Here is a 27,264-nt window from a genome sequence, read left to right on the forward strand (position 1 = left end):
TCCTTGGGCTGGTCTTAGGAAATCCTTGTGTTCCCCTGAGAGGAATTGGTTCACCTCTGAGAGGTCCTTGGGAGAAGGTGGACTTTCACCAGGTCCATCAGAGTAGAATGGGGTTCTGATCTGAGCCAGGATTACATAAACCATTGCTGTGCTTTCAGCTCTAGTCAATCCACAGAAGAGAGGGTAGCCAGGTGACAGAGTCTTCTTACTAGGACAGGGTCAAGTTTACCCCGTGCTTATGTGTGTTTAGTCACTCAGTCATGTCCAACTCTTTGCAACCCCATGTACCGTAGCCCGCCAGGCTACTCTGTCCATGGGGATTCTCCAGGCAAGAATACTGGAGTGGGTTGCCATGCCCTCCTCCAGGGGATCTTCCCAACCCAGGGATTGAACCCAGGTCTCCCACATTGCAGGCAGATTCTTTACCATCTGAGTCACCCGGGAAGCTTAAGAGAAGTTTACCCTGGCGTAGGTCTAATATCCAGGCTTCCCTGGTGGCTCAGTAGTAAAGAATTCACCTGCTAATTCAGGAGATGAGGGCTTGATCCCTGGGTTGGAAAAATCCTCCGGAGGAGGACTTAGCGACTAAACAACAGGACTTAGCGACTAAACAACAGCAAGGACTAATGTCCAGAGGGCTCCATCCATCTGTTGACCCTCCAGGTCTCAGTTTCCCTCTCTGAGGAATGGAACACTGTGGGAGGCAGACGCATAAACATCTAAATATAATGCCCAGCGTGTTCCTCCTCGCAGTGGGCAGCCTGGGTTCAGCTGGGGACAGAAGGCTGCTCGCAGCTGTGCTTGGAGCCCACTCTCCCACTTCCCAGGTGGCTGGATGCTGAAGCTGACCCGGGCGCAGGAGCAGGACAGAGGCCTCTACTCCTGCCTGGCCAGCAACGAGGCTGGGGAGGCACGGAGGGACTTCAGCGTGGAGGTCCTGGGTACGTCACCGCGTGGTTCTCACGGGCGCCCACCCATCCTTCCTTCCAGCCTGCGAGCCTCTGGGAGTGGACCCAGCACAGACAGGAGGGAGAGACCAAGCCTTGTCTTCTTTGCCTCATCAGCAGCCTCTTTCTGAGGCTGCCATAGAACTTTCCAGAAACAGCCAGAATCAACCCAAGATGAAAGGGGGCAAAGATTTTCAATACCACCCAACTGCCTTCCTCTGATTGGGGCCTTCTCCCAGCGGCACTGGTATTTGCCTCAGCCAGCTGCAAATTTTTATTAGATCCCCTGCCCCATGGCAGCAGGTGTGAGGGAATGGAGAATGGAAGACAGAACCAGTGGGCGCTTGGCTTCCTGCTCCGTGGTTGCTCAGCCTGGTCAGTGAGCGTCTGTCTTTCCTGCTTCTCGCAGTTCCTCCCAGTATTGAGAAGGAGGACGTGGAGGACACAGTCAAGGTCCCCGAGGGGGAGATGGCCCACCTGATGTGCAACGTCTCAGGTAAGGGCCACACAGCGGACTGGAGGAGGGTGAAGAGGCAGCTGTGGGAGGAGGGGTCTTCAGAGATCTGGGGTGCCTGCCCACTGCCCTGCTGTTCCCTGCAGGGTGTCCCTTGCCATCTTGGACTTTTCACTCTCTATGCCTCTGCCACAAACACTCTTCCTTACTCATCTGACTGCAGAGCTCAGTTCAGTTGCTCAGTCGTGTCGGACTCTTTGCGACCCTATGGACTGCAACACGCCAGGCCTCCCTGTCCATCACCAACTCCAGGAACTTGCTCAAACTCATGTCCATTGAGTCGGTGATGCCATGCAACTATCTCATCCTCTGTTGTCCCCTTCTCCTCCCACCTTCAGTCTTTCCCAGCATTAGGATCTTTTGCAGTGACTCAGTTCTTTGCATAAGGTGGCCAAATATTGGAGTTTCAGCTTCAGCGTCAGTCTTTCCAATGAATATTCAGGACTGATTTCCTTTAGGATGGATCTCCTTGAAGTCCAAGGGTCTCTCAAGAGTCTTCTCCAACACCGTGTTTCAAAAGCATCAATTCTTCGGCGCTCAGCTTTCTTTATGGTCCAACTCTCACATCCATACATGACCATTGGAAAGACCATAACTTTGACCAGAAGGACCTTTGTTGGCAAAGTAATGTCTCTGCTTTTTAATATGCTGTCTAGGTTGGTCATAGCTTTTCTTCCAAGGAGCAAGCGTTTTTTAATTTCGTGGCTGGAGTCACCATCTGCGGTGATTTTGGAGCCCAAAAAAGTAGTCTCTCACTGTTTCTATTGTTTCCCCATCTATTTCCCATGAAGTGATGGGACTTGATGCTGTGATCTTAGTTTTCTGAATATTCAGCTTTAAGCCAACTTTTCCATTCTCCTCTTTCACTTTCATCAAGAGGCTTTTTAGTTCCTCTTCACTTTCTGCCATAAGGGTGGTGTCATCTGCATATCTGAGGTTATTGACATTTCTCCCAGCAGTCTTGTTTCCAGCTTGTGCTTCATCCAGCCCGGCATTTTGCATGATGTACTCTGCATATAAGTTAAATAAGCAGGGTGACAATATACAGCCTTGATGTACTCCTTTCCCGATTTGGAACCAGTCTGTTATTCCATATCCAGTTCTAACTGTTGCTTCTTGACCTGCATACAGATTTCTCAGGAGACAGATCAGGTGGGCTGGTATTCCCTTCTTTTAAAGAATTTTCCGCAGTTTATTGTGATCCACACAGTCAAAGGCTTTGGCATAGTCAATAAAGTAGAAGTAGATGTTTTTCTGGAACTCTCTTGCTTTTTTAATGATCTAGTGGATGTTGGCAATTTGATCTCTGGTTCTTCTGCCTTTTCTAAATCCAGCTTGAACATCTGGAGGTTCGCGGTTCACGTACTGTTGAAGCCTGGCTTGGAGAATTTTGAGCATTAGTTTGCTAGCGTATGAGATGAGTGCAATTGTGTGGTAGTTTGAGCATTTTTGGGCATTGTCTTTCTTTGGGATTGGAATGAAAGCTGACCTTTTCCAGTCCTGTGGACACTGCTGAGTTTTCCAAATTTGCTGGCATATTGAGTGCAGCACTTTCACAGCATCATCTTTTAGGATTTGAAATAGCTCAACTGGAATTCCATCACCTCCACTAGCTTTGTTCATGGTGATGCTTCCTAAGGCCCACTTGACTTTGCATTCCAGGATGTCTGGCTCTAGGTGAGTGATGACACCATCATGATTATCTGGGTCATGAAGATCTTTTTTGTACAGTTCTCCTGTATATTCTTGCCACCTCTTCTTAATATCTTCTGCTTCTGTTAGGTCCATACCATTTCTGTCCTTTATTGTGCCCATCATTTAATGACATGTTCCCTTGGTATCTCTAATTTTCTTGAAGAGATCTCTAATCTTTCCCATTCTATTATTTTCCTCTATTTCTTTGCACTAATCACTGAGGAAGGCTTTCTTATCTCTCCTTGCTATTCTTTGGAACTCTGTATTCAAATGGGTATATCTTACTTTTTTCCCTTGCCTTTCACTTCTCTTCTTTTTTCAGCTATTTATAAGGCCTTCTCAAAGAAACATTTTGCCTTTTTGCATTTCTTTTTCTTGGGGATGGCCTTGATCACTGTGTCCTGTACAATGTCACTAACCTCAGTCCATAGTTCTTCAGGCACTCTGTCTATCAGATCTAATCCCTTGAATGTGTTTGTCACTTCCACTGTATAATCATAAGGGATTTGTTTTAGGTCATACCTCAATGGTCTAGTGATTTTCCCTACTTTCCAATTTAAGTCTGAATTTGGCAATAAGGAGCTCATGATCTGAGCCACAGTCAGTTCCCAGTCTTGTTTTTGCTGACTGTTTAGAGCTTCTCCATCTTTGGCTGCAAAGAATATAATCAATCTGATTTCAGTATTGATCATCTGGTGATGTCCATGTGTAGAGTCTTCTCTTGTGTTGTTGGAAGAGGGTGTTTGCTATGACCAGTGTGTTCGCTTCGCAAAACTCTGTTAGCCTTTGCCCTGCTTCATTTTGTACTCCAAGACCAAATTTGCCTGTTACTCCACATACCTCTTGACTTCCTACTTTTGCATTCCAGTCCCCTATGATGAAAAGGACATGTTTTTTGGGTGTTAGTTCTGGAAGGTCTTGTAGATCTTCATAGAACGGTTCAACTTCAGCTTCTCTAGCATTACTGGTAGAGTCATAGACTTGGGTTCCTGTGCTACTGAATGGTTTGCCTTGGAAACAAACAGAGATCATTCTGTCGTTTTTGAGATTGCATCCAAGTACTGCATTTCAGACTCTTTTGTTGACTGTGAGGACTAGTCCATTTTTTTCTAAGGGATTCTTGCCCGCAGTGGTATATATAATGGTCATCTGAGTTAAATTCACCCATTCCAGTCCATTTTAGTTCACTGATCTCTAAAATGTCGATGTTCACTCTTGCCATCTCCTGTTTGACCACTTCCAATTTACCTCGATTCATGGACCTGACATTCCAGGTTCCTATGCAGTGCTGTTCTTTACAGCATCAGACCTTGCTTCCATCACCAGTCACTGGGTGTCTTCATTCTTTCTGGAGTCATTTCTCTGCTGTTCTCCTACAAGGTCCTAGTGTTCCCCTGTCGCAGCATTGACTCCACTGGGCCAGAGTGGCCTTGTGACATCTGTCTACCCCAGCCAGGCTCTGAGCTCCATGAGAACCAAGGACTATCTTGTCACCGTGGTTCCCCCAGTGCCTGGCAAAGTAGGCTCCCATTAATGCTTGTGGCCTGGGAGAGATGGATGGATGGATGGATAGATGGATGAATGGACACATGGGTGAATGTGTGTATGTATGAATGGATAAAAGGATGGATGGATGGGGTGGGGTGGGTAGATGGATGGATGGATGATGAATGGATGGATGGAAAGAATAATTTGCCTTTATGTCCTGCCTGTCTGTACCAAGCCATCCCTGCCCACAACCTGGGAAAGGAAACGGTAACCGAATCACATAGGAAAGGGTCCGGGCCAGGTTTGACGGCTGCTTCTGTGTCTTGCCCTGCCACACGGGCCTCTGGACTGAAATGGAGAACGATGTCTCCCACCCCATCTCGGAGCTGCCTCTGGCCTCTGGTTTGACCTGGTGAAAACCTACTGAATCGTTTCACCTGCCTCTCCCCTCTGCATACAGGCCACCCACAGCCCAAGGTCACATGGTTCAAAGACGGCCAACCCCTAGCTAGTGGAGACGCCCACCACGTTTCTCCAGATGGAGCCCTCCTGTGGGTCCTCCACGCCAACCTGTCTAGTGCGGGCCACTACGCCTGCGTTGCAGCCAACGCCATAGGGGAGAAGACCAAGCATTTCCAGCTTAGCGTCCTGGGTAAGTGCCAAACATCTCCTGGTGACCCTAGGTTCAAGCAGAAGGGAAAACCAAGGTGACCAACTCCTTACAGGCAGCTTCCCACAAAGCACTTTACTTTTGTTTCTTCCATGTCAGCAACAACAAAAGTAACAACAGTGGGTATATTGGCTAAACACCTACCACGAGCCAGGCATGTGGAGAGGCCTGATTAGTTGAATGGGGGTGGGGGCACCGAGCAGCACGTGGGATCTTAGTTACTTGACTGGGGGTCGAAGCCAAGCCCTGTGCACTGGGAGGCAGAGTCCTAACCACTGGACCACAGGCGTCCCCTGACTATCCTAGGAGGTGGGAGATGTGCTTGTCCCCCGGTCACCAGTGAAGCTGTGAGGCTTAGAGAGGTGACAAGACTCCAGGCCTCAGGGTGGGGGCTTACACCCAGGCAGTCATTCTCCCAAGAGCCATCAGCATGAACTGTCTCATTAGGAGAAGCAGGGTTCTAGAAGATTAGACAGATCTGTTTCTCAAAATGCTATTGGTAGGACTTCCCAGATGGCTCAGTGGTAAAGAATCCATCTGCAATGCAGGAGACACAGGAGACCCAGGTTCGATCCCTGGGTCAGGAAGATCCCCTGGAGGAGGACATGGCAACCCACTCCAGTATTCTTGCCTGGAGAATCCCATGGACCGAGGAGCCTGGCAGGCTGCAATCCATGGGGTTGCAAAGAGTCAGACATGACTGAAGTAACTTAGCATGCAGAGCACGCACAAAACTTCCCTAGAGGTCCAGTGGTTAAGAATCTACCAGCCAATGCAAGGGACTCAGGTTCGATCCCTGCTCTTGGAAGATTCCACATGGCCTGGGGGCAACTAACCCTGTGTGCCACAACTACTGAGCCCGAGGTCTAGAGCCTGCAAGCTGCAATTACTTGTCCTGCACACCCTAGAGTCTGAAGTCTGCTACAGGAGAAGCCACCGCAAAGAGAAGCTTGTATAGCGTAACCAGAGACTAGCCGCCCCTCGTCACAGCTAGAGAAAGCCTGCACGTAGCAACAAAGACCCAGAGCAGCCAAAATTAATTAATGAAAAATGAAATAAACTGCTGTTGGTAAAAAGGAGGGTCCCCAGCAAGAGCTGAAAGAGAATATTTGGGGACCCATGAAAGCAGAGCTATATTACTCAGCAGAGAACAAAACTCCACCCCCACCTCTGCTCAGAGCAGGGTACAAATTGGAACCACACACAGAACTGGGAAGACTGTGGAAAAATTAGTAGATGTCTGGATGTTAACAGGGGCTTCCCAGGTGGCGCAGTAGTAAAGAATCCGCCTTCCAGTGCAGGAGACACAGGAGACAGGGGTTTGATCCCTGGGTCAGGAAGATCCCCTAGAGGAGGAAATGGCAACCCACTCCAGTGTTCTTGCCTGGAAATCCCATGGACAGAGGAGCCTGGCGCGCTACAGTCCACAGGGTCATAAAGAGTCGGACACAACTGAGCCTGCACACGCATGGATGTTAAGAGCTTATTGGGGAAATAGAGGCAGACTTGACCAGCTTCCCCTATGATATGGCTTAGTAAGGGAGAGCCTGGGCTCTGGGCCACCCAGGCCTGAATTGAAGTCTGGCCGCACAGGGCGTGGTTCCTCTGAGCCTCATTTCCCATCTGTGTAACACAAACAGCAACAGCACTGAAGCCCAGCACCAGGGTCTCAGACTTTTCCGGGTCCTCGGGCCCAGGGTGGGGGATCCCTGTTCAGGAGCGCACCCCCTGCCCCACTGCAGTGGTTCCCACCATCCTGGGAGTGACGGAGGACAGCATGGACGAGGAGGTGACTGTGACCATCAACAACCCCATCTCTCTGATCTGCGAGACGCGGGCCTTTCCCACCCCCACCATCACCTGGATGAAGGACGGGGTCCCTTTTGAGGCCTTGAACAACATCCAGCTGCTCCCAGGTGATGCCCTCGAGGGGATGGGGGGAAGGGGAGGAGGTAACATGTCACCAGGTTGGGTCAGAGGCAGGCAGCCAGGGGTGACCCTGGCCGCTGTCCTACCCCAAGCAGGCACCCACGGGCTGCAGATTCTGAATGCCCAGAAGGAAGATGCAGGCCAGTACACCTGCGTGGTCACCAACGAGCTGGGCGAGGCCATGAAGAACTACCACGTGGAAGTCCTCAGTGAGTCAGGGACCGGCCAGGGCACCGGCTGCGTGGGCAGGAGGCTGCCCGGGAGTGCCGGGGCTGCACTTGACACCCCAGGCACCTTCATGTGACATGTCCCCTCTGATGGCCCCTGGCCAGCCAGGCCAGCTCGGTCCATTTAGGGCCTAGAACTTAGGAGGAGGGAACCAGTGAGTTAGGACTGGGTCACGTGGATGCCTAGACCCACAGCAGTCCTGGCTTCCTTTTGCCACTTGAACTGTGGTGCAATAATACCGGTAGCCCACAGCTGGAGACCTGATACTCCCGGAAGGGTCCCCAGAGGTCACCCCAGGAATCCCCCTGCCTCAGACCTGCCCTGTCCCATAACCATCTCTCCCCAGGAGTGGGTGGGTTACCAGGCTCCCTGTTCCTCTGCTCTGGAGAGACAGCCCCCTCCATTTCTGGGATGGGCTTAGGGGCTGGGGGGTGCAGGGTCTCAGCACCTCTTCTCCCGGCCTGCTCCTCAGACTCCTTTATGGTTTTCAGTACCCCCTTCCATCTCCAAAGATGACCTCTTCGGGGAGGTCAGCATGAAGGAAGTGAAGACCAAGGTCAACAGCACCTTGACCCTGGAGTGTGAGTCCTGGGCTGTGCCCCCGCCCACCATCAGCTGGTACAAGGACGGACAGGTGAGCTCAGGAGCCCCTGGCGGCCTCAGATTCTGTCTGGGTCCCCCTCATCTGCAGAACCTTCCAGAAAAGGCAGTCATAGCAGCAGGCCCCAGAGCTGTCCTGGGCCCTGCCCCATCCTTTATATTTTAATAAGAAGCTCAACTCTTTATAGAAAACAAGTCTCACATGCATGAAACCCTATATTCACTCACTGAATTCTCTTCTAATTTTTACGTTCTGTGGGTCTGGTGTTACAGAATTGTCAGGGTGCTCTGATCACTTTATGTGGTGTTTTAAAACCCATGTGAAAATGGAAGTAACTCATCTGGGTGCTTTCTAGCCCTCATTCCTGATCCCTGTCCCCTCTCTTTCCTCCTCCAGCCCGTGACCCCCAACCAGCGTGTCCGCATCCTCGGCGAAGGACGGCTGCTCCAGATCCAGCCCACGCAGGTCTCCGATTCTGGGCGATACCTGTGCGTGGCCACCAACGTGGCCGGCGAGGATGACCAGGACTTCAACGTGCTCATCCAGGGTGTGTGGGGCCACAGGGCGGGGGTCAGTGGGACTTGGGGGGTGTCAGTGCTTCTGGGGCGGCCTGGCAGGAGGGCTCTATTCTCATCGCTGTCTGCACGTCTGGCCCCCCGAACCCTGGCCTGGGCTCTTTCAAGAGCCCTGGCGGACCAGGACATCACTGCCCCACCAGGCCTTAGTTTTACCTTTGTAATATATGGGTGATCAGGGAACTTTCCTGATGGTCCAGTGGTTAAGACTTCCCCTTCCAATGCAGCGGGTGTGGGTTCCTGGTCCAAGAAGGCAGATCCCAGAGGCCTCTTGGCCAAAAAAACAAAGCATAAAACAGAAGCAATATTGTAACAGAGTCAATCAGATCAGATCAGTCACTCAGTCGTGTCCGACTCTTTTCAACCTCATGAATCGCAGCACGCCAGGCCTCTCTGTCCATCACCAACTCCCGGAGTTCACTCAGACTCACGTCCATCGAGTCAGTGATGCCATCCAGCCATCTCATCCTCTGTCATCCCCTTCTCCTCCTGCCCCAAGTCCCTCCCAGCATCAGAGTCTTTTCCAGTGAGTCAACACTTCACATGAGGTGGCCAAAGTACTGGAGTTTCAGCTTTAGCATCATTCCTTCCAAAGAAATCCCAGGGCTGATCTCCTTCAGAATGGACTGGTTGGATCTCCTTGCAGTCCAAGGGACTCTCAAGAGTCTTCTCCAACACCACAGTTCAAAAGCATCAATTCTTCGGCGCTCAGCCTTCTTCACAGTCTAACTCTCACATCCATACATGACCACAGGAAAAACCATAGCCTTGACTAGACAAACCTTTGTTGGCAAAGTAATGTCTCTGCTTTTGAATATGCTACCTAGGTTGGTCATAACTTTCCTTCCAAGGAGTAAGCGTCTTTTAATTTCATGGCTGCAGTCACCATGTGTAGTGATTTTGGAGCCCAGAAAAATAAAGTCTAACACTGTTTCCACTGGTTCCCCATCTATTTCCCATGAAGTGATGGGACCTGATGCCATGATCATCGTTTTCTGATTGTTGAGCTTTAAGCCAACTTTTTCACTCTCCACTTTCACTTTCATCAAGAGGCTTTTTAGTTCCTCTTCACTTTCTGCCATAAGGGTGGTGTCATCTGCATATCTGAGGTGATTGATATTTCTCCCGGCAATCTTGATTCCAGCTTGTGTCTTCCAGTCCAGCGTTTCTCATGATGTACTCTGCATATAAGTTAAATAAACAGGGTGACAATGTACAGCCTTGACAAACTCCTTTTCCTATTTGGAACCAGTCTGTTGTTCCATGTCCAGTTCTAACTGTTGTTTCCTGACCTGCATACAAATTTCTCAATAGGCAGATCAGGTGGTCTGGTATTCCCATCTCTTTCAGAATTTTCCAGAGTCAATAAAGACTTTTTAAAAACGGTCTGCATCAGAAAAAAAAAGATCTTTTAAAAAAATTAGCTGATAATAAAGGAAAAAAGATCATTTAAAAAAAACTGCTTTGATGAAAGGGATTGGCTCAATCGATGAAATTTCCCTGCCTAGGGGAGGCTGGGACGGGAATCTCTGAACAGAGGTTCATGCCCATCTCTCAATGGTGTGTCTTGACGGCTTTGTCCTCCGCTCCCCAGTACCCCCCATTTTCCAGAAGGTGGCTGATGCCACTGCAGACTTTGAGACCCCGTTCTGGGGTGAAGAGGCCCGGGGTGGGGTGACGGAATACCGGGAGATCGTGGAGAACAACCCTGCCTACCTGTACTGCGACACCAATGCGGTGCCAGCCGCGGAGCTGACCTGGTACAGAGGGGACCGCCCCCTCTCCATCGAGGACGGGGTGTCTGTTCTGCAAGGTAGGCCAGGGCTGCGTGGAAGAGCGGGCCCTTTACAGGCAGGCACCAGGGTCACACCCACACCAGGGCTGGTCGCCTCCGCCTTTCGGTGCGGCCTGAGGTCTCCTGCCTGCTGCTTGCTGTCTGACCCCCGGCAGGGCATGTGACCACTCTGGACCTCAGCCGCCTTTCATAAACTGGGGCTAGAAGTCCTTTACCTGTTTGAAGGCAAGAACAGGATCCCCTTCTGCCTCTGGTTAGAACAGAGGTCCTCGTCTGCACCACGCCCACCTCTGGGCTTCGAGATCTGTAATGTCCTGGCCCCTTTTTCCGGGGGGAGGGGGCAGTTCCTTTATTAAGACCCCAAATGTTGAAGAAGCTCTCATGGGGCTCTGATGCCCACCCAGGATCCAAGATCATGGCTCATGTGACCTTAAAAAAAAATTATTTATTTTTAATTGGAGGATAGTCGCTTTACAGCACTGTGTTGGTTTCCGCCATATATCAACACGAATCAGCTGTAAGCATATGCATGTCCCTTCCCTCTTGACTCTCCCTCCCACCTTCCACCCCTCTAGGTTGTCATGTGACCTCTTTCTGTCTTTTTCCTGCTTTACATATTTGTTTATTTAAAGTTGGGCTTCCCTGATAGCTCATTTGGTAAAGAAACTTTTAAAAGTTATTTGCTTTTTTGTTAAAAACATAAACACTTTTTCTTTTTTTATATCTAAATTTTTTAAAATTTTGCAGTGCTGTACTGGTTTCTGCCATGCGAAACGCAAATCAGCCATAATCATAGAGTACACCCCTCCCTCCCTAGCCTCCTCCCCTCCCCCCTTCCATCCATCCAAGCCATCACCGAGCTCCAGGCTGGGCTCCCTGCGCCACACAGCAACTTCTCACCGGCTCTCCATCGCATGGACATTTTGTATTTATGCCAACGCTACTCTCTGCATTTGCCCCACTCCCTGCCTCCCCTACTGTGTCCTCAAGTCCAGTCTCTACATCTGCGTCCCCATTCCTTCCCCACAAGTGGGTTCATCAGTATCAGCTTTCTGGATCGCTTTACCGTCTGAGCCACCAGGGAAGCCCTGTAGATCCCACATATATGCGTTAATATACTATATTTGTTTTTCTCTTCTTGACTTACTTCACTATGTATATAACAAGCTCTAGGTTCCTCCACCTCACTAGGACTGACTCAACCCCTTCCTCTTTTATGGCTGAGTATATATTCCATCGTGTTTATGTACCACACGTGTTCTATTCACTCATCAGTCGATGGGCATCTAGGTTGCTTCCTGCCTAAACAACTGCTTCATCTTAGAATAGTTTTTTACGGACGGCTTTGAATTAAAGGGCTCTGGGGATGGGGCTTAGAAACGCCTGGCTTCCCTGGGGCGGAGGGGTCCAGGACTGGGAGGAATCCCAGACACAGAGCCCGGGTGGGGTGGTCGCCCGGCTCACGGTCACGCGGTGCCCGGCCAGGCGCGGGTCAGCGGTGACGCTGGTGGTGGAGGGAAGAATGAGGGGGCTGTAGGGCGAACAGCCATGCCAGGGTTTGGACTTTGGTGCTCGTGAAAGAAGGCGACCCCTTGGAGATCTGGGAGAGGCAGGGCTTACGGAAAGATGTAATTGACCCCTTAAATGGCCACTGCCCTCTGGCTTGGGGACACAAAGAGCTCAGTCACATGCTGACCCTCAGTCCCACCATTGGTCTCTGCCCTGGCCACAGAACCCCTAATCCTGGGCACACAGTGCTCATAGTCACAGCTGATCTTAATTCTGGCCCTGATCATAGATTAATCTCACACATTAAGTGATCCCTCCCTTGACCATGGCCACAGCCTCCCTAGTCCAGGCTACCACCCCTTGGCTCTGCATATAATGAGCCCCTGGTTCGAATCCTACTCACAGCCCATCACATCCTGGGTTGGCCACCCCCCAGCCCAGGATTCTGAGCGCACAGTCACCCAAACCCCACTCCTGCTAGACACAAGTTCCAGCCCCCTTGATGCCAGAGTCTGGCCCTGGCTGGCTCTCGATCGCAGAGGGTCCCAGGTGATGCCCCTCAAGAGCCCCCACCTCCAACCACTCCAGCCTCCTGAGAGCCTCTGCCCAGACATGTGCCCAGCTCTCCGCCTCTTCTCTCTGCCTTCATCAAGGAGCTGGGCTCAGCCCTGCCAAGTACTCTTAGGAAGCCTCAGTTTTTCCATCTGTAAGATGGGAGTTGTGACAACACACAGAGTCAGAGGCTGGGGGAATGCTCAGCCCAGGGCCTGGTGCAGAGCAAGCCATTACTGTGCTTTAACTGGCCCTCTTGTGCCGTGACCGGGGCACAGCAGGTGCTTCTCTGCATGTCACAGGTTATGTGGGGGGAGTGGGGCAGTGATGTGTCCCAGATCTCCTCCAGGGGAGAGGGCAGGTTTCTTGGTTCTTGCTCAGACCTCTATCTCCCCCGTGTCCCTGCAGGAGGCCGGGTCCTGCAGATCCCCCTGGTACGGGCGGAGGATGCGGGAAGGTACTCGTGCAAGGCCTCCAACGAGGTGGGCGAGGACTGGCTGCACTACGAGCTGCTGGTACTGAGTGAGTGGCCTGGCCTGGGGGTGGGCAGTGGGGGAGGCTCAGGTCTAAGGCCCCGTGAGGGCCCCCCACCTCCAGAAGGGGGCCCAAGTAGAGAGCAGGCGTAGTCTTGCCTTTCTCCAAATGGATGATGCAGGGCTTTCGAGCTCGGACTCTGAAACCAGACTGGACTAGGTTCAGATTCCAAGTGAGCTGCTTCCTGGGCCTTCCCTGGTGGCTCAGACAGTAAAGAGTCCGCCTGCAAGGCAGGAGGCGTGGGTTCCGTCCTCAAGTTGGGAAGATCCCCTGGAGAAGGGAATGGCTACCCACCCCAGTATTCTTGCCTGGAGAATCCCAGGGACAGGGGAGCCTGGCGGGCTGCGGTCCATGAGGTTGCAAAGAGTTGGGCACAGCTGAGTGACAGCACACATGAGTTGCTTGCTAGCTGAGTGACCTTGAGTGAATCATAGCCCTCTCTGTGCCCTAGACTTCTTAGCTGTCCCAGGGCTCAGAAGGGCTTGATGGGCAGGGTTCAAGGAGCCCCAGCTAGCACCTGGCACCAAGACCTCTCGTCTCCATGCCCTGCTCCTCCTGGGGCCTTTCCCAAGGAGGCTGCCCGCTTCTCACCCTCTTCGCCCCCAGCTCCACCTGTGATCCTGGGTGAAACGGAGGAGCTTGTAGAGGAGGTGACCGTCAATGCCAACAGCACCGTCAGCCTGCATTGCCCAGTCCTGGGCAACCCTGCGCCCACCATCTCATGGCTCCAAAATGGGCTGCCTTTCTCCCCAAGCCCACGGCTGCAGGTCCTGGAAAATGGGCGAATCTTACAGGTCAGGGCGACCCCCCCCCCAACCCCTGCTCAGGCTAAAGGCAGTGGCTGACTTCCCTGGTGGTCCAGTGGTTAAAACTCTGCCTTCCTTCCCATAAAGGGCTTGGGTTCAATCCCTGGTTGGGGGGCGGAACTAAGATCCCTCATGCTGCAGGGTGTGGCCAAAAATACTTTTTAAAAAATACTTATTTAAAAACAAAAGCAAAAAAGATTCTGCGTTTCCAGTGCTTCCACTGCAAGGGGTCATGGGTTTGATCCCTGATTGGAGAACTAGGATCTCACATGCCCTGTGGCAAGATCAAAAAATAAATTATAAATAAAGATAGCTGCTGCAGTGACTCAGTTCTGTTTGTCTGGGGACCAACGAACTGCCATCACCTGAAGCTCTTTGCTTGGAAGTGTGTTGGAACCCCTGGGATTTAATTCAGGGTTTCCTGGGTTGGGAAGATCCCCTGGAGAAGGGATAGGCAACCCACTCCAGTATTCTTGGGCTTCCCCTGTGGCTCAGCTGGTAAAGAATCTGCCTGCAATGAGGGAGACCTGGGTTTGACCTCTGGGTTGGGAAGATTCCCTGGAGAAGGGAAAGACTACCTACTCCAGTATTCTGGCCTGGAGAATTCTGTGGACTGTATAGTCCATGGGGTCACCAAGAGTCGGACACGACTGAGTGACTTGCACTTTCACTTTCTTTCACTTTTACTTAATTATTTAATTCACTGAAGAATCGTATGTGAGAAGCCTTATAGGGCTGCTCGTGGCCCCTGAAAAGGAGCAGAGGCTGGCACACCCACAGCCAGCGTGGCACAGGGCAGCCTTCCATAGGAAGGCCATCAGATGCTCACAGAGCCGTGTGGGCACCTGGAACCTCAGGCAGCACCTCGGGCCCCCAACATCCAGACACCCCTACACAGGACCCCTGGAGCCCAGCACAGCACAGAGCACCCTTCTCGGGGCTGGGGAGGGGAAACTGTCATCACCCAGTTTGCTATAGGGACTCATCTGTCAGCCTCACAGCCCCGAATGTCACAGAAAGCCCTGGCTGGACGTGGGGTGACCTCCCTAAGCATTGCTCCGTGTAGACAAAGGTGGTCTTCTGAGGGGGCTCCACCTGGTGCCGGCCGTGCCTGGGATGGGTGGGAGGGAGCCCTCGCGGTTCCTGGGGGGCCCAGAGCCATCGGGCTGGCAACATGCACCCCCAGGTTTCCACGGCGGAAGTGGCTGACGCCGCCAGCTACATGTGTGTGGCCGAGAACCCAGCGGGCTCCACGGAGAAGCTCTTCACACTCAGGGTGCAAGGTGAGCCGGGCGAGTGGGCAGCCCCCGCGGGTTCCCCAGATGAGCAAGGGCTGGTCCTCTGGGTTGGCCCTGGCGTGCTCTGTGGGCTCACCAGGCAGGCAGGCAGAGTGCTGCGGTCCTTCCAGCATCCTGGGCCCTCGGTCTGTGCCAGCCTTACCCCAGGACAGAGAACTCTGGAGGACCCTGGCCACTAGACCATCTTAAGCAACCTCGGAGGCTCTCAGAAGAACAAGGTCTTTCCAGCACCACTATTGATCACTTACTATAAGGGCACTTACTTTCCTGGGCTCAAAGCCGAGAGGTGGGCCCCATTTTAGGGCCGTGGAAACAGGCTCGGAGACTCAGTGGGGGTCTCCCTGCCTCCAGAGTCGACCCTCTCAACCTCTGCATTCCCGTGATATGTGCATCTTAGGGGCTGAGATCTCTGGCTCCAGACGTAGTGCAGCTGTGGCCTCAGGGGCAGAGGGATGACAGCGTTGGGCACTCAGGTCTAGGACTTAGCCTGAATTGAATGGATATTCTGGCCCTCCCACTGAGCAGCTGAGTGACCTTGGAAAAATGACTCTCCCTCTCTGATCTCTGAGCTCTGCATTCTCCTCTACAAGATGAGGAAGACGAACAGGAGCTGGTTTGAAGTGCCAGGAGCCCCAGAAGGCCCCATGTGTCACCCTGTGGCCGTCGGCTCCCTGCCGGTCTGTATTGTCACGTCTTTCTTTATTTCGGTGGCCCCGCGGGGACAGTCCCGCCACGAATCGCAGGTCTGAACCCGGAGCAGATCACCGCCACCCTCAACAGCAGCGTCTCCCTGCCCTGCGACGTCCGTGCTCACCCCAGCCCCGAGGTCACTTGGTACAAGGACGGCTGGACCCTCTCCCTGGGAGAAGAGATCTTCCTCCTGCCTGGTGCGTAAACTGAGGCTGAGGGCCTGGCTCGGAGACTCTATGGGGAAGCTGAGTGGCCTCCCCAAATCTGGGATAGAATTGGGGGTCTGGGAGGGCTTTAGGATTGTGGGCGTAGGGTCTGGGGATTGGGGCCTGTTCACTGGTGCCAAGCGCTGGCTCCCCCCCGACCCGCCACCACCACCCCTCGCAGGCACCCACACCCTGCAGCTGACTCGGGTTCAGCTCTTGGACTCTGGGATGTACATATGTGAGGCCCTCAACGCCGCCGGCCGAGACCATAAGCTGGTGCAGCTTAGCGTGCTGGGTACGTGCCATCTGTCCCCCCACCTGCACTGTCCCCGACTCCTTCCATCACCCTCACACCCCTTCTCCAGCACAGTCAGGAGAGGGGCAGCCGGCCCCGGGGGAGCCTGGGACACACCGTGCCGTCTGCTGCAGTGGTGTCTGGGGCACCGTGGGGTTACGTTCCTGGTTACTAGACTCGGACGCCCTTGGGTTTGAAATTCAGCTGTGTGCTTCCTTGCTCTGTGACCTTGGGCAAGTCACTCTTCCTCTCTGAGCCTTGAGTCTCCCATCACTATAAGGTGATGGTTGGTTTAAGGATTAGATGGTGGTATGTGAGCATTTAATCCAGTGCCAGGGCTTCCCTGGTGGCTCACTGGTAAAGAATCCGCCTGCCAATGCCGGGTTCAATCCCTGGGTTGGAAAGATCCCCTGGAGGAGGAAACAGAGCCCCACTCCAGTATTCTTGCCTGGGAAATCCCATGGACAGAGGAGGCTGGCGGGCCACAGTCCATGCGGTCGCAAGAGTCAGGCTCGACTGAAGTGACTCAACACACGTGTACCCCAACTGGGAGGCTGAGCCCAGAGAGGCCAAGAGGCACTTCCCAGGTCACCCAGCAGGTCCTCGGCGTGCTGGCCTGGATTCTCTTAGTCCAGCCCCCGGGGTCAGTGCAATCCCCTGGGGTGGGGTCTGCTGTGTGACCCTTTCTCTCCATAGATGGTTAGCCTGCAGGGATGTTGGGGAGGACAGGGGAAGGCCTCGGCCCCTCACTTGGCTCGTCTCCTGCCCCAGTTCCCCCCACCTTCCGGCAGGCACCCAGCAGACCCCAGGATGTGGTCCTGGTGAGTGCAGGGGACAAGGCCGTCCTGAGCTGTGAGACAGACGCATTCCCCGAGCCGACTGTGGCCTGGCAGAAGGACGGGCAGCCCCTGGTCCTGCCAGAGCGAATCCAAGCTCTGCTGGGTGGGCAGAGGCTGGAGATCCAGGACGCCCAGGTGAGCTGTCTGGAGGTGCAGGCGGCCCTGGGCAGCCCTGGAGATGTCACCTCCTGGTGTGCCAGGGGCAGGCGGGCAGCTGGGTGGCAGGATGTGGGGCCTGCTTCCTCCTCGGCCCAGAGAACCCCAGTCCAAGGTGATGAGCAGCCTTGGAGGCGGGAGATGCGGAAAGGGCACCAGACCCCAGGTCTGGCTCGGACTGAGCCATAGAACGACTTCAAGCAGATCCGGGCCCTGCCGCCTGCCTGTTTCCCCGGGATCCAGAAGCCTCTCCAGGCCCCTCTGGTTATCACTCCCGGGGACTCGGTTCCACCTGCCCACCCCCGTCCCTGGTGTGGATTAGACACCCACAAGTGTTCACTGGGTGAATATTCGCTGTTCCTCTGGAACTGTACCCAGGGCTCCCCTCTCCGGGTTCAGCTCCATCCCCACAGCGAGGGAACCTTCTCCCCCTGGCTCAGCTGACACGCAGACCCAGGGAAGGGTGAGGTCTGGGTCCTCTGCACCCACCTTCTCTCATCCCTCCTGCATCTCTAGGATTTGGGAAAGGCCAGAAGGTCCCATCTCCCCTTGGGCCTCCCAGGCATGACCGGTTTACTTGGAGAGTCCTGCTCTGGAAGGTTCTGGGGCCTGGAGGTTTTGGGGAGCCCACCCCAGCCGCATGCACACTGTCATCACGTGCTTTCTCTGTCCCAGGTGTCGGATAAAGGTTTATACAGCTGTAGAGTCAGCAATGCAGCCGGGGAGGCCATGCGGGCCTTCAGCCTCACGGTCCAGGGTAAGCTGGGGACCAGCCTGCGAGCGCCACTGTGGGACAGCTGGCAGCACATGGAGCTACCAAGGATGGGAAGGGCAGTGACTGCAAAGGGAAGTGTGTTGCTGAGTGTTTAGGGCACAAGATCTGGAATTGAAAAGAGCAGGATCAGAACAGGACTCCACTGATGACTTGCTCTGAGTGACCTTGTCCCTTTGAGCCTCGGATTTACCTTCAGTAAAAGGAGCCGAAGATAGGACCTGCCTGTTAAGCATGCAGAAGGCGCTCCATCTATGGTCTGCCATGACTGTGTCTAGAAATGGCTGGGCACAGGGCCCAGGATGGGAGCACTGGGACAGAGCCCTAAGAGATCAGACCCTCGGAGTCCTGGGACCATGTCATCCCCACCTGAACCCTAAGGCACCTGCCCTAGCAGCCCAAGATGGAACATAGATGGGCATTTCATTGGGTGTGGCTCAAGCTGGGGGTGAAGGGAGAGCTTGTCGGAACTGCCTAGGGAAGCAAGGGATGAAGGCTTGGCCAGATTTTCTTGTGGTCAGATGTTGTGTCAGTTAGGGAAAAGACTCAGCTGTGTAACAAAAAGACCCCAAAATATAGTGCATCAAGGAAGAGAGAAGTTTACCTCTCTCATCCAAAAGCCTAGAAGTGAGCATCTGGGCTGGAGGGTAGCTCTGGACTTACCAAATGCTAATTTAGGGACCAAGATCCTTCCATCGTATTGATCTCCCATTCGCTGAGGGTTGTCCCTGTCTGCATTCCATCTTTGGGCCTTCCCAGGTGGTGCTAGGGGTAAAGAAACTGCCTGCCAATGCAGGAGACGTAAGAGACTCAGGTTCGATCCCTGAGTCAGAAAGATCCCCTGGAGGAGGGCATGGCAATCCACTCCAGTATCCTTACCTGGAGAATCCCACAGACAGAGGAGCCTGGCAGGCTATAGTCCATGGGGTCGCAAAGAGTCAGACACGACTGAAGTGATTCAGCATACACACGTTGCATTGTATACCAGCCGGTGAAGCAGAAATGAGCAGACATAGAGAACTTGAGCAGCTGGCCACAGCAAGCTGCAAAGGAGACTGGGAAATGTAGTTTCTGCCCGAGTGACCCTGTGCAAGATGGGAAGGACAGGTAGAGAGACACCAGCTATCTGCCACAGATGCCAAAGCCTTCAGCTTCTGTACCACCGGGACAGTGGATGGATCCAACCCTGACCATACTGAATACCAGTGTTGAAAATTATTGATACCAGGTCTGCTGCTGCTCAAAGCTCATAGCTCCTTCTCCTGATGGCCACCTTGATGAACAGGGAGAGGGTGCAATGTCTGGTCCTTGAGAGAGAAGATGTTTCATCCTGAGCACAGCCATCTGTGTTTCACTGGCAGTGGCTGCCTGTGGTGCGTGACTTCATGCTGGCTGAGCAGGAGAGAGTGTTGGGATCGATTAGTGATGTCTGCCCTGGCATAGGTTAACGCCTGCTGGTGCAATAGTCACATATTTACCATCTTTGGGCTAAGTGTTCTCCCTCTGGGCTCTGCTTTGTAAATGTTTGGAAATAGTCAGCTGCTGGTCGTATTTACGTTTGTGGATAAAACAACTCACATCCGCATCAATGGCAAAACATAAAATGTCAGCTCCTAAGCACAGGGAAGTGCTTCTCAGGCCTCCCTGATCGGCCCGAGAGGAAGGAAGTAGGGGGCAGAGTCATAGGATTCTGGGAATCTGGCTTCTCTCCTGCAGTGCCCCCGACGTTTGAGAACCCAGAGACGGAGATGGTGAGCCGGGTGGCTGGGAGCCCCCTGGTCCTGAGCTGTGACGTGACTGGGGTCCCTGCACCTGCTGTCACGTGGCTGAAGGACAGGATGCCTGTCGGTGAGTTCATCAGTCCTTATCATTTTGCTGCCAAGTATTTCTTTGTTTGGGGTTCTCCTGGTACCTCAGTGGTAAAGAACCTGCCTACCAATGCAGGAGACACAGGTTAGATCCTCGGGTCGGGAAGATCCCCTGGAGAAGGAAATGGCAACCCACTCCAGTATTCTTGCCTGGGAAATCCCATGGACAGAGGAGCCTGGCGGGCTACAGTCCACGGGGTCACAGAAGAGTCAGACACAGCTTAGCGACTAAAACAGCAACAAGTTTCTTTATTTAATGAAATGGCAATGAAAGCAGAAGGGGATAGTTGGGTTTGTAACTTCACTTGCTTGGCAAAATCAAAAGCCGGCAGCACCTTGTTGATCCGTTCCCCCATTTGTCTCTCAGCCCTGCTGGCCTTGAAATCCCAACACTGAGGACCATTCACATGGGGGCTTGGTGGCTCCTGTGTTTGTGTCCACAGAACAGAAACTCAGAGTGGGTGCTGAGGGTACAGCTGGCCTGAGCCTGGGCTCCACAGTGGCCCCCAAAGCTGCTCCTCCTCCAGCACCTCAGCTCTGTCTAGCCCAGCTGTTGGTCACCTCCATCCAGGTCTGCATCCTTGCCCCACTCTTACTCTCCCCCAACCCACCCGCCCATTAGTCAGTAGGTGCCTCTTCTTGTCAATGTAAACATCTCTGGGGCCAGCCCTGCTCTCCACCCCTTAGCCTCTTCCATCTCAGCCCCTATGGCCCACACCCCTGGGTGAGGGCACAGCCCCTACACTCATCTCCTGGACCCCGTCCAGGACCTCAGTGCAGGCTCCTCTGGGGCAGAAGGGATGGCAAAGGGCAGGTCTGGGCGTGTCAGTTATCTGTTGAAAATCCTTCCATGGCTGCAGTCCTCAGGACCACAACCCAGGAGGCCCTTCAGGGCCAGGGCCCACTGGCCAGGGCCAGCCCCCCTCCATCCTGCTCCGTGCTCCAGATGGACCTAGCTGCTCTCAGCTCCTTGCATATGCCTGTGTCTGTCTGTCTCTCTCAATAACAGCTTTACTGAGATACAATTCACATACTATACAATTTACCCAATTAAAATGTATAATTCAGTTGTTTTTTGTATATTCACACAGCATATCCACAATCAATTTTGGAACACTTTTTAACTTTATATTTTATTTTTCCTTATTTATTGTAGTATAGTTGTATAGTTGATTTACAATGTTGTGTTAATTTCTGCTGTACGGCAAAGTGATTCAGTTATGTGTGTGTGTGTGTGTGTGTGTGTGTGTGTGTGTGTGCGCGTGTGTGTGGCTTCCCAGGTGGCTCAGTGGTAAAGAATCTTAAAGAATCTGCCTGTCATTGCAGGAGATGTGAGTTTGATCCCTGGGTGGGGAAGATCCCCTGGAGAAGGAAATGGCAGCCCCCTCCAGTATTCTTGCCTGGATAATCCCATGGACAGAGGCGTCTGGTTGGCTACTGTCCATGGGGTGCAGAGTCAGACACAACTGATCATGCATGCATGCATGCATATATATATATATATACACACATACTTTTTAATACTCTTTTCCATTATGGTTTATCACAGGGTATTGAACAATTCCCTGTGCTATGCAGTAGGACCTTGCTGTTTATAAGTTTGGAACATGTTTATCACCCAAAGGAAATCCCTTACCCATCACCTTCACTCGCAGTCACTCTGGCCTTAGACAGCCCCTACCCTACTTTGTCATTATAAATTTGCCTGTTCTGGACGCTTCATGTAACATGTGGGATCACACAACACGTGGCCTCTTGTTCCATTTAGCACCGTGTTTTCAAGGTTCATCCATGTTGTCGCACATGTCATTCTTCATTCTTTAAGTCTTTTTTTCATTCATTTTTGTGGCTGGACGTTGCACTGTGTGAATCTATCACGTTTTTTGTCCATCTGCCAGTCGATGGATGTTCGTGTTGTTTCCACCTTTGGCTGTGAGGGATAACACAGTGAATGTTCTTGCACAAGTGCGTGGCGTACGCTTTCCTTCTTTGATATATGTCTAGCGGTGGATTGCTCTGGACTCTCTTCTCTCTGGCCTTCAGCTCCTGGCACATGCCATTTCTTTCCTGAAATACCCACCCTGGGCTCCCGGAACCACGTCCACTCTCACCTGGCTGATTCAGACCCACTTTCCAGTCTCAGCTGAGACTCACCTCCTGCAGAAGCCTGGCCTCGTCTCTCCAGGCTCCGTCAGGGTTCCACAGGGCCGGGCACACGGGTGTGTGCCTGTGTCACTGTCTCTGAGGCATTTTGATCTCCTTGAGGACAGGGACCACATTTCACCTGTCTTTGATTCCTGAACTCGCTGTTGGGTTTGTAGTAGTTGCTCAATACATTTTGTGCTGAAGGGCTGGCTGGACAGATGAGGATCTGAGAGAGGGCAGATCAGCCTGGGCTGGTGCAGTTGGAGAAGGCTTTGGGGCAGAGGTGCCACTGGAGAACACAAGGGGAAAGCATTCCAGTCTGGGGGGGTGTGCAGCCTGAGCAGAGTCTCAGAGGAGCCCCTCGATTGACTCATATCAAGTTCAGTGAGTGGCTGGTTTGCCGTGATCCACAGGGGCGGAGGGAAAAATTGGAAAGGAGGTGGGAATGAGCTGGGCCTGAGAGTCAACAGGAAGAGGAGCAAGTCCTAGACAATAAAGGGAGTGGGATCCCTTGGGGAGAAATGTCCCCAGTGGAAGGGTGTATGGAGGGGTTGGTTATAAGGACTGACGCAATCTAAGGCACCCAGGCTGGGGAAGGCTGTGATGTGTCTGGGCCTCAGTTTCCCCGTGAGCGTAAGAAAGGGGTGGGTAATTCAAGGGTTCCTGGGGTGTTTCCAGCCTTGTGAGTGGGCATCAAGCACCCTCCCAGGGAGTCACGTGGCTTTTGTGTCTGGGCCCGTGGTGGCACCTGGGGCGATGGGTCTGAGCAGGTGACGTCCAGGCCTGCCCCTCCTTCCTGCAGAGAGCAGCATGGCACGTGGTGTGGTCTCCCGGGGGGGCCGCCTCCAGCTGAGTCACCTGCAGCCAGACCAGGCTGGCACCTACACGTGCGTGGCTGAGAACGCCCAGGCTGAGGCCCACAAGGACTTCGTGGTGGCCGTGCTGGGTACGTCCGCACCCTGAGCCCCTCCCATGTCCCACGCCCCCCACACCAGCCCCAGCTTCTGCCCCAGGGCCTCACCACAGCCCCTGCCACAGTGGCCCCCCGGATCCAGAGCTCAGGCACCACTCAGGAGCACAGCGTCCTGGAGGGGCAGGACGTGCAGCTGGACTGTGAGGTCGACGGGCAGCCTCCCCCATATGTGGTCTGGCTGAAGGATGGCAGCCCGCTGGATGAAAGCGTGGGCCCCTACCTCTGGTAAGGCCCAGCCGGCACCCTCCCTGTCCCAGGCGGTGAGCCTCCATGTCCTCACACACCTGCCTCCCGGCTCTCTCTCCCCGTGACAGGTTCTACCTGAATGGCAGCTCCTTGGTGCTGAAGGACCTGAGGGCCTCAGACTCAGGTGCCTACACCTGCGTGGCTCGCAATGCAGCCGGCGAGGACGCCAAGCTCTACACCGTCAATGTGCTGGGTGAGCCGCCAAGGGCGCGGAGCGGCAGGCAGTCCAGCCGTCCCAGGATGGCAGCAGCCCGGCCAACACGGGGCCTCCACTGGGGCGTCCGGAGGGTGCAGACACGGCCCTGGTGGGGGGCACCTGGTGAACCCCTATCCAAGCCCCCTCTGTGAGCCAGGCCTGTCTGGCCTCTCTGGGCCTCTGCCTCATCCCCAGGCCGGGGCACAACTGCTCCAGGTGTACAGCAAGCGAGTCAGGGGATAAAGGAGAGACACCGGGGGTGTCATCCTTGCCGGGAGTAGATGTGGCTCCAGGACCACGTGGTGATCGCCACGTGCTGATTGCAGTGGCAGAGGTCTAGGTATCAGTGCCATCTGCTGGGACTTCCCTGAGGGGAGCCCACCTCCCCTCCCCTGACCCCCTAGCTCTTGTTGTTCAGTCGCTCGTTCGTGTCCGACTCTTTGCGACCCCGTGGACTGCAGCACGCCAGGCTTCCCTGTCCTTCACCATCTCCCAGAGTTTGGGCAGACTCATTGTCCACTGAGTCTGCGATGCCATCCAACCATCTCATCCTTTGTTGCCCACTTCTCCTGCTGCCTTCAATCATTCCCAGCCTCAGGGTCTTTTCCAATGAGTCAGCTCTTTGAATCAGGTGAAAGTATTGGCGCTTCGGCAACAGTCCTTCCAATGAATATTCAGGTTTGATTTCCTGAAGGATGGACTGGTTGGATCTCCTTGCAATCCAAGGGACTCTCAAGAGTCTCCTTTAGCGCCAGTTCGAAAGCATCATTTCTCTGGCACTCAGACTTCTTTATGGTCCAGCTCTCTGACCCCATCACTGTTCCTTCTTTCCTCTCTGCCCTCCCATCAGTGCCTCCCACCATCGAGCAGGGGCCAGAGGGTGCAGGGACCCTGGTTCACAGGCTTGGCGATCTGGTGAGCATGGCGTGCCCCGTCCGGGGCTCCCCGCCTATCCACGTGAGCTGGCTCAAGGACGGCCTGCCCCTTCCGCTCTCCCACCGCACCCACCTCCACAGCTCTGGCCGCACCCTCCGGTAAGGCAGTGGTTTCCCAGCCCACCAGCCAGTACCCCAGACATTCTGCTCAAGCAGCTTGCTTAAAAACACAACTGAATGGCTTTTAGACTGAAAATAATATAAACATATAGAAGTTTTTGATGAGGGGAACAAGAGGACCCAAATGGAACTCCAGAAATGAAAGTGGCCTCTGCCCTCAGGTTTTCACAGCCCAGTAGGGGAGGCACAGATCTGGGTGATGACATCCGATTGCAGCTGACTCAGCCTAGCCCTGGTAGGAGAAATCAGGGAAGGCTTCCTGGAAGAAGGTGCCTGAGCAAAGTCTTCACGCATTCAGCAGCACTTCTGGAGTGCTTGCTGTTCCAGGTGCCGTTCCAGAGCACTGGGGTGGAGCAGTGAGCAAGACAAAGCCTCTGCTCCTGCAGTTGTGGGGATGGAAAATAAGCGAGTATAAAAGTGACATGTCACAAGAGATGTGTGCTCGGGTAAGGGAGTAGGAAGTGCCCGTGGAGAGCACAATTTTAGGGTGGCCGGTGGCAGGCACTCAGAGGAGATGACACTTGAGCAGATGTGGAAGGAGGTAAGAAGGGGAGGTGAGTGGATTCCACGGGAAAGAGTTCCCAGGCGGGAAGAGCAGGTTCAAAGGCCCTGAGGTGGGCATGTGGCTGTGCGTTCTAGGAACAGAGTTGGAGGGTTGGTGAAGGGAAGGTTTGTCAGGCGACATAGGGCTTTGTAAGTGCTTCAAAAGACTTGGGTTTTCCTAAGGAGAGAAGGGGAGCCCTGAAAGGGTTTTCAGCGGAGAAGCCTCGTGATGTGGCTCGACTTTTGCGTCTGTGGTAGAATACACATAAAAGAACCCCAAAGAATTGGTGCTTTTGAACTGTGGTGTGGAGAAGACTCTTGAGAGTCCCTTGGACTACAAGGAGATCCAGCCATTCCATCCTAAAGGAGATCAGTCCTGGGTGCTCATTGGAAGGACTGATGCTGAAGCTGAAACCCCAATACTTTGGCCACCTCATGCAAAGAGCTGACTCATTGGAAAAGATTCTGATGCTGGGAAGGATTGAAGGCGGGAGGAGAAGGGGACGACAGAGGATGAGATGGCTGGATGGCATCACTGACTCAATGGACATGAGTTTGAGCAAGCTCCAGGAGCTGGTGATGGACAGGGAGGCCTAGCATGCTGCAGTCCATGGGGTCACAAAGAGTCAGACACGACTGAACTGACTGAACACATAAAAGAGAATCTAGCGTTTTTACGTGCACTGTCCAGGGCACTGAGGACACTCACGCTGTTGGGCAGCCATCCCCATCGTCCTTCTCCAGAGCTTTGCCTCTTCTCAAACTGCAGCTCTGAGCCATTAAACACCAGTTCCCCACCCCTCCCCATCTCCTGGCACCTAGCATCGCACTTTCCGTCTGTGAATTTGCCTTATTCTGAGTCCCTCGTGTACGTGGCATCACGCAATAGTTGTCCTCTGTGACAGCTTTATCTCACTTAGCATCATGTTCTCAAGACTTGTCCATGTTGTTGTTTAGTTGCTAAGTGTGTCCTACTCTTTGTGACTCCGTGGAGCCTTCCAGGCTCCTCTGTCCATGGGGATTTCCCAGGCAAGGATAATGGAGTGGGTTGCCGTTTCCTCCTCCAGGGGGTCTTCACGACCCAGGGATCATCCATGTTGTAGCTTGCGTCAAAGTTTCCACCCTGATATTTAAAGCTGAATAATGTCACGCGGTATGTGTAGAACACATTTCCTTTATCCATCCACTCACTCTTGGACACTTGGATTGCATCCACATTTCAGCAGTTGTGTGAATAATGCTGAAAAATGTGAATAATGCTGCCGTGGACATCGTAGTACGCATATCCACTTGAGCTTCTACTTTCACTTCTTTGGGGTTGTGACTTAGGCTGCAGCGTGGACGGCAGACTGTACTGTAAGCAGACTGTAGGGCTGAGGGTTAAGTAGGAGGGTGTTCTGGGGCTTCAGTCATAATCTAGAGGAGACACAATGAGGGGGCCTGGGTCAGAGCCCCATGACGGGGGTGATGGCAGTGGTCCAGCTGGTGGTGTCGTGGAGAGAGGAGAGATGGTGGGAGTTGAGCAGGGCTCTGGGATCTTTATCCGGAAACTTGGAAGGCTGAGTTTCCATTTTCTGAGACGGGTCCACAGTGGAAGGAGCAGGTTGAGGGTTGAGACCTGGGCTCTCTTCACACATGTTGGTTGGAGAGATTCTTGGACATAAGGAAAGATGGAAACCAGGCACTGGATACTCTAGTTGGGAGTTTAGGAAATAGGCGCTTGGAGATGGTCTGCAAACAGGTGGTGTTGGAAGCCAGGATGGGCTGCAGTCCCCAGGGAGTGAGTGTGAGCTGTGCCCAGGTTGCCAGCATTAGGGAGGGTATAACAGACATTTCAGGGTCACTGTGGACATTGACAAAGGCAACTCAGGAGGAGTGGTCAGGGTGAAAGGGGATTCAACAGAGAGTGGGGTTCAGGCAGTGGAAACAGTGAGTAGAGATGTCTGATGAGTCCTGAAAGCTGAGTGGAATTGTCTAGAAGAAAGGGGTGGGAATAGCAGGCCGCCCTGGGGAGGGATGGTGGAGCTTCAAAATTTGGGAAGCAGGAAGTCTGGGTGCAGAGTGAGGTGGGCAGAGAAGGCAGCAGGGGTGGAGGTGGGGAGTCTGGGCTTCATCCTGGGGGTTTAAGCAGAGGCAGGA

The 27,264-nt window shown here is 53.4% G+C and overlaps 1 protein-coding gene across 2 annotated transcripts in view; it reads left to right on the forward strand.

Moving 5' to 3' along the window:
- HMCN2 (hemicentin 2) overlaps positions 1-27,264 on the forward strand; it is a 177,860-nt gene that overhangs the window by 114,576 nt on the left and 36,020 nt on the right. Inside the window, exons 47-66 of one of the 2 annotated variants that reach the window (XM_010810510.4) lie at positions 828-941; positions 1,357-1,443; positions 5,105-5,296; positions 7,057-7,230; positions 7,336-7,452; positions 7,963-8,105; positions 8,469-8,619; positions 10,242-10,460; positions 12,912-13,025; positions 13,644-13,831; positions 15,030-15,126; positions 15,867-16,028; positions 16,219-16,332; positions 17,104-17,306; positions 18,003-18,084; positions 19,816-19,947; positions 22,915-23,058; positions 23,151-23,310; positions 23,400-23,524; positions 24,378-24,561. In XM_010810510.4, coding sequence (XP_010808812.1) covers positions 828-941; positions 1,357-1,443; positions 5,105-5,296; positions 7,057-7,230; positions 7,336-7,452; positions 7,963-8,105; positions 8,469-8,619; positions 10,242-10,460; positions 12,912-13,025; positions 13,644-13,831; positions 15,030-15,126; positions 15,867-16,028; positions 16,219-16,332; positions 17,104-17,306; positions 18,003-18,084; positions 19,816-19,947; positions 22,915-23,058; positions 23,151-23,310; positions 23,400-23,524; positions 24,378-24,561 — 2,902 coding nt within the window. The remainder of the gene's footprint in view (positions 1-827; positions 942-1,356; positions 1,444-5,104; positions 5,297-7,056; positions 7,231-7,335; positions 7,453-7,962; positions 8,106-8,468; positions 8,620-10,241; positions 10,461-12,911; positions 13,026-13,643; positions 13,832-15,029; positions 15,127-15,866; positions 16,029-16,218; positions 16,333-17,103; positions 17,307-18,002; positions 18,085-19,815; positions 19,948-22,914; positions 23,059-23,150; positions 23,311-23,399; positions 23,525-24,377; positions 24,562-27,264) is intronic. The other variant, XM_010810511.4, reaches the window with a different exon arrangement.

The sequence above is a fragment of the Bos taurus genome, chromosome 11 (assembly GCF_002263795.3).
Source record: "Bos taurus isolate L1 Dominette 01449 registration number 42190680 breed Hereford chromosome 11, ARS-UCD2.0, whole genome shotgun sequence".
Taxonomy (NCBI): Eukaryota; Metazoa; Chordata; class Mammalia; order Artiodactyla; family Bovidae; genus Bos; species Bos taurus.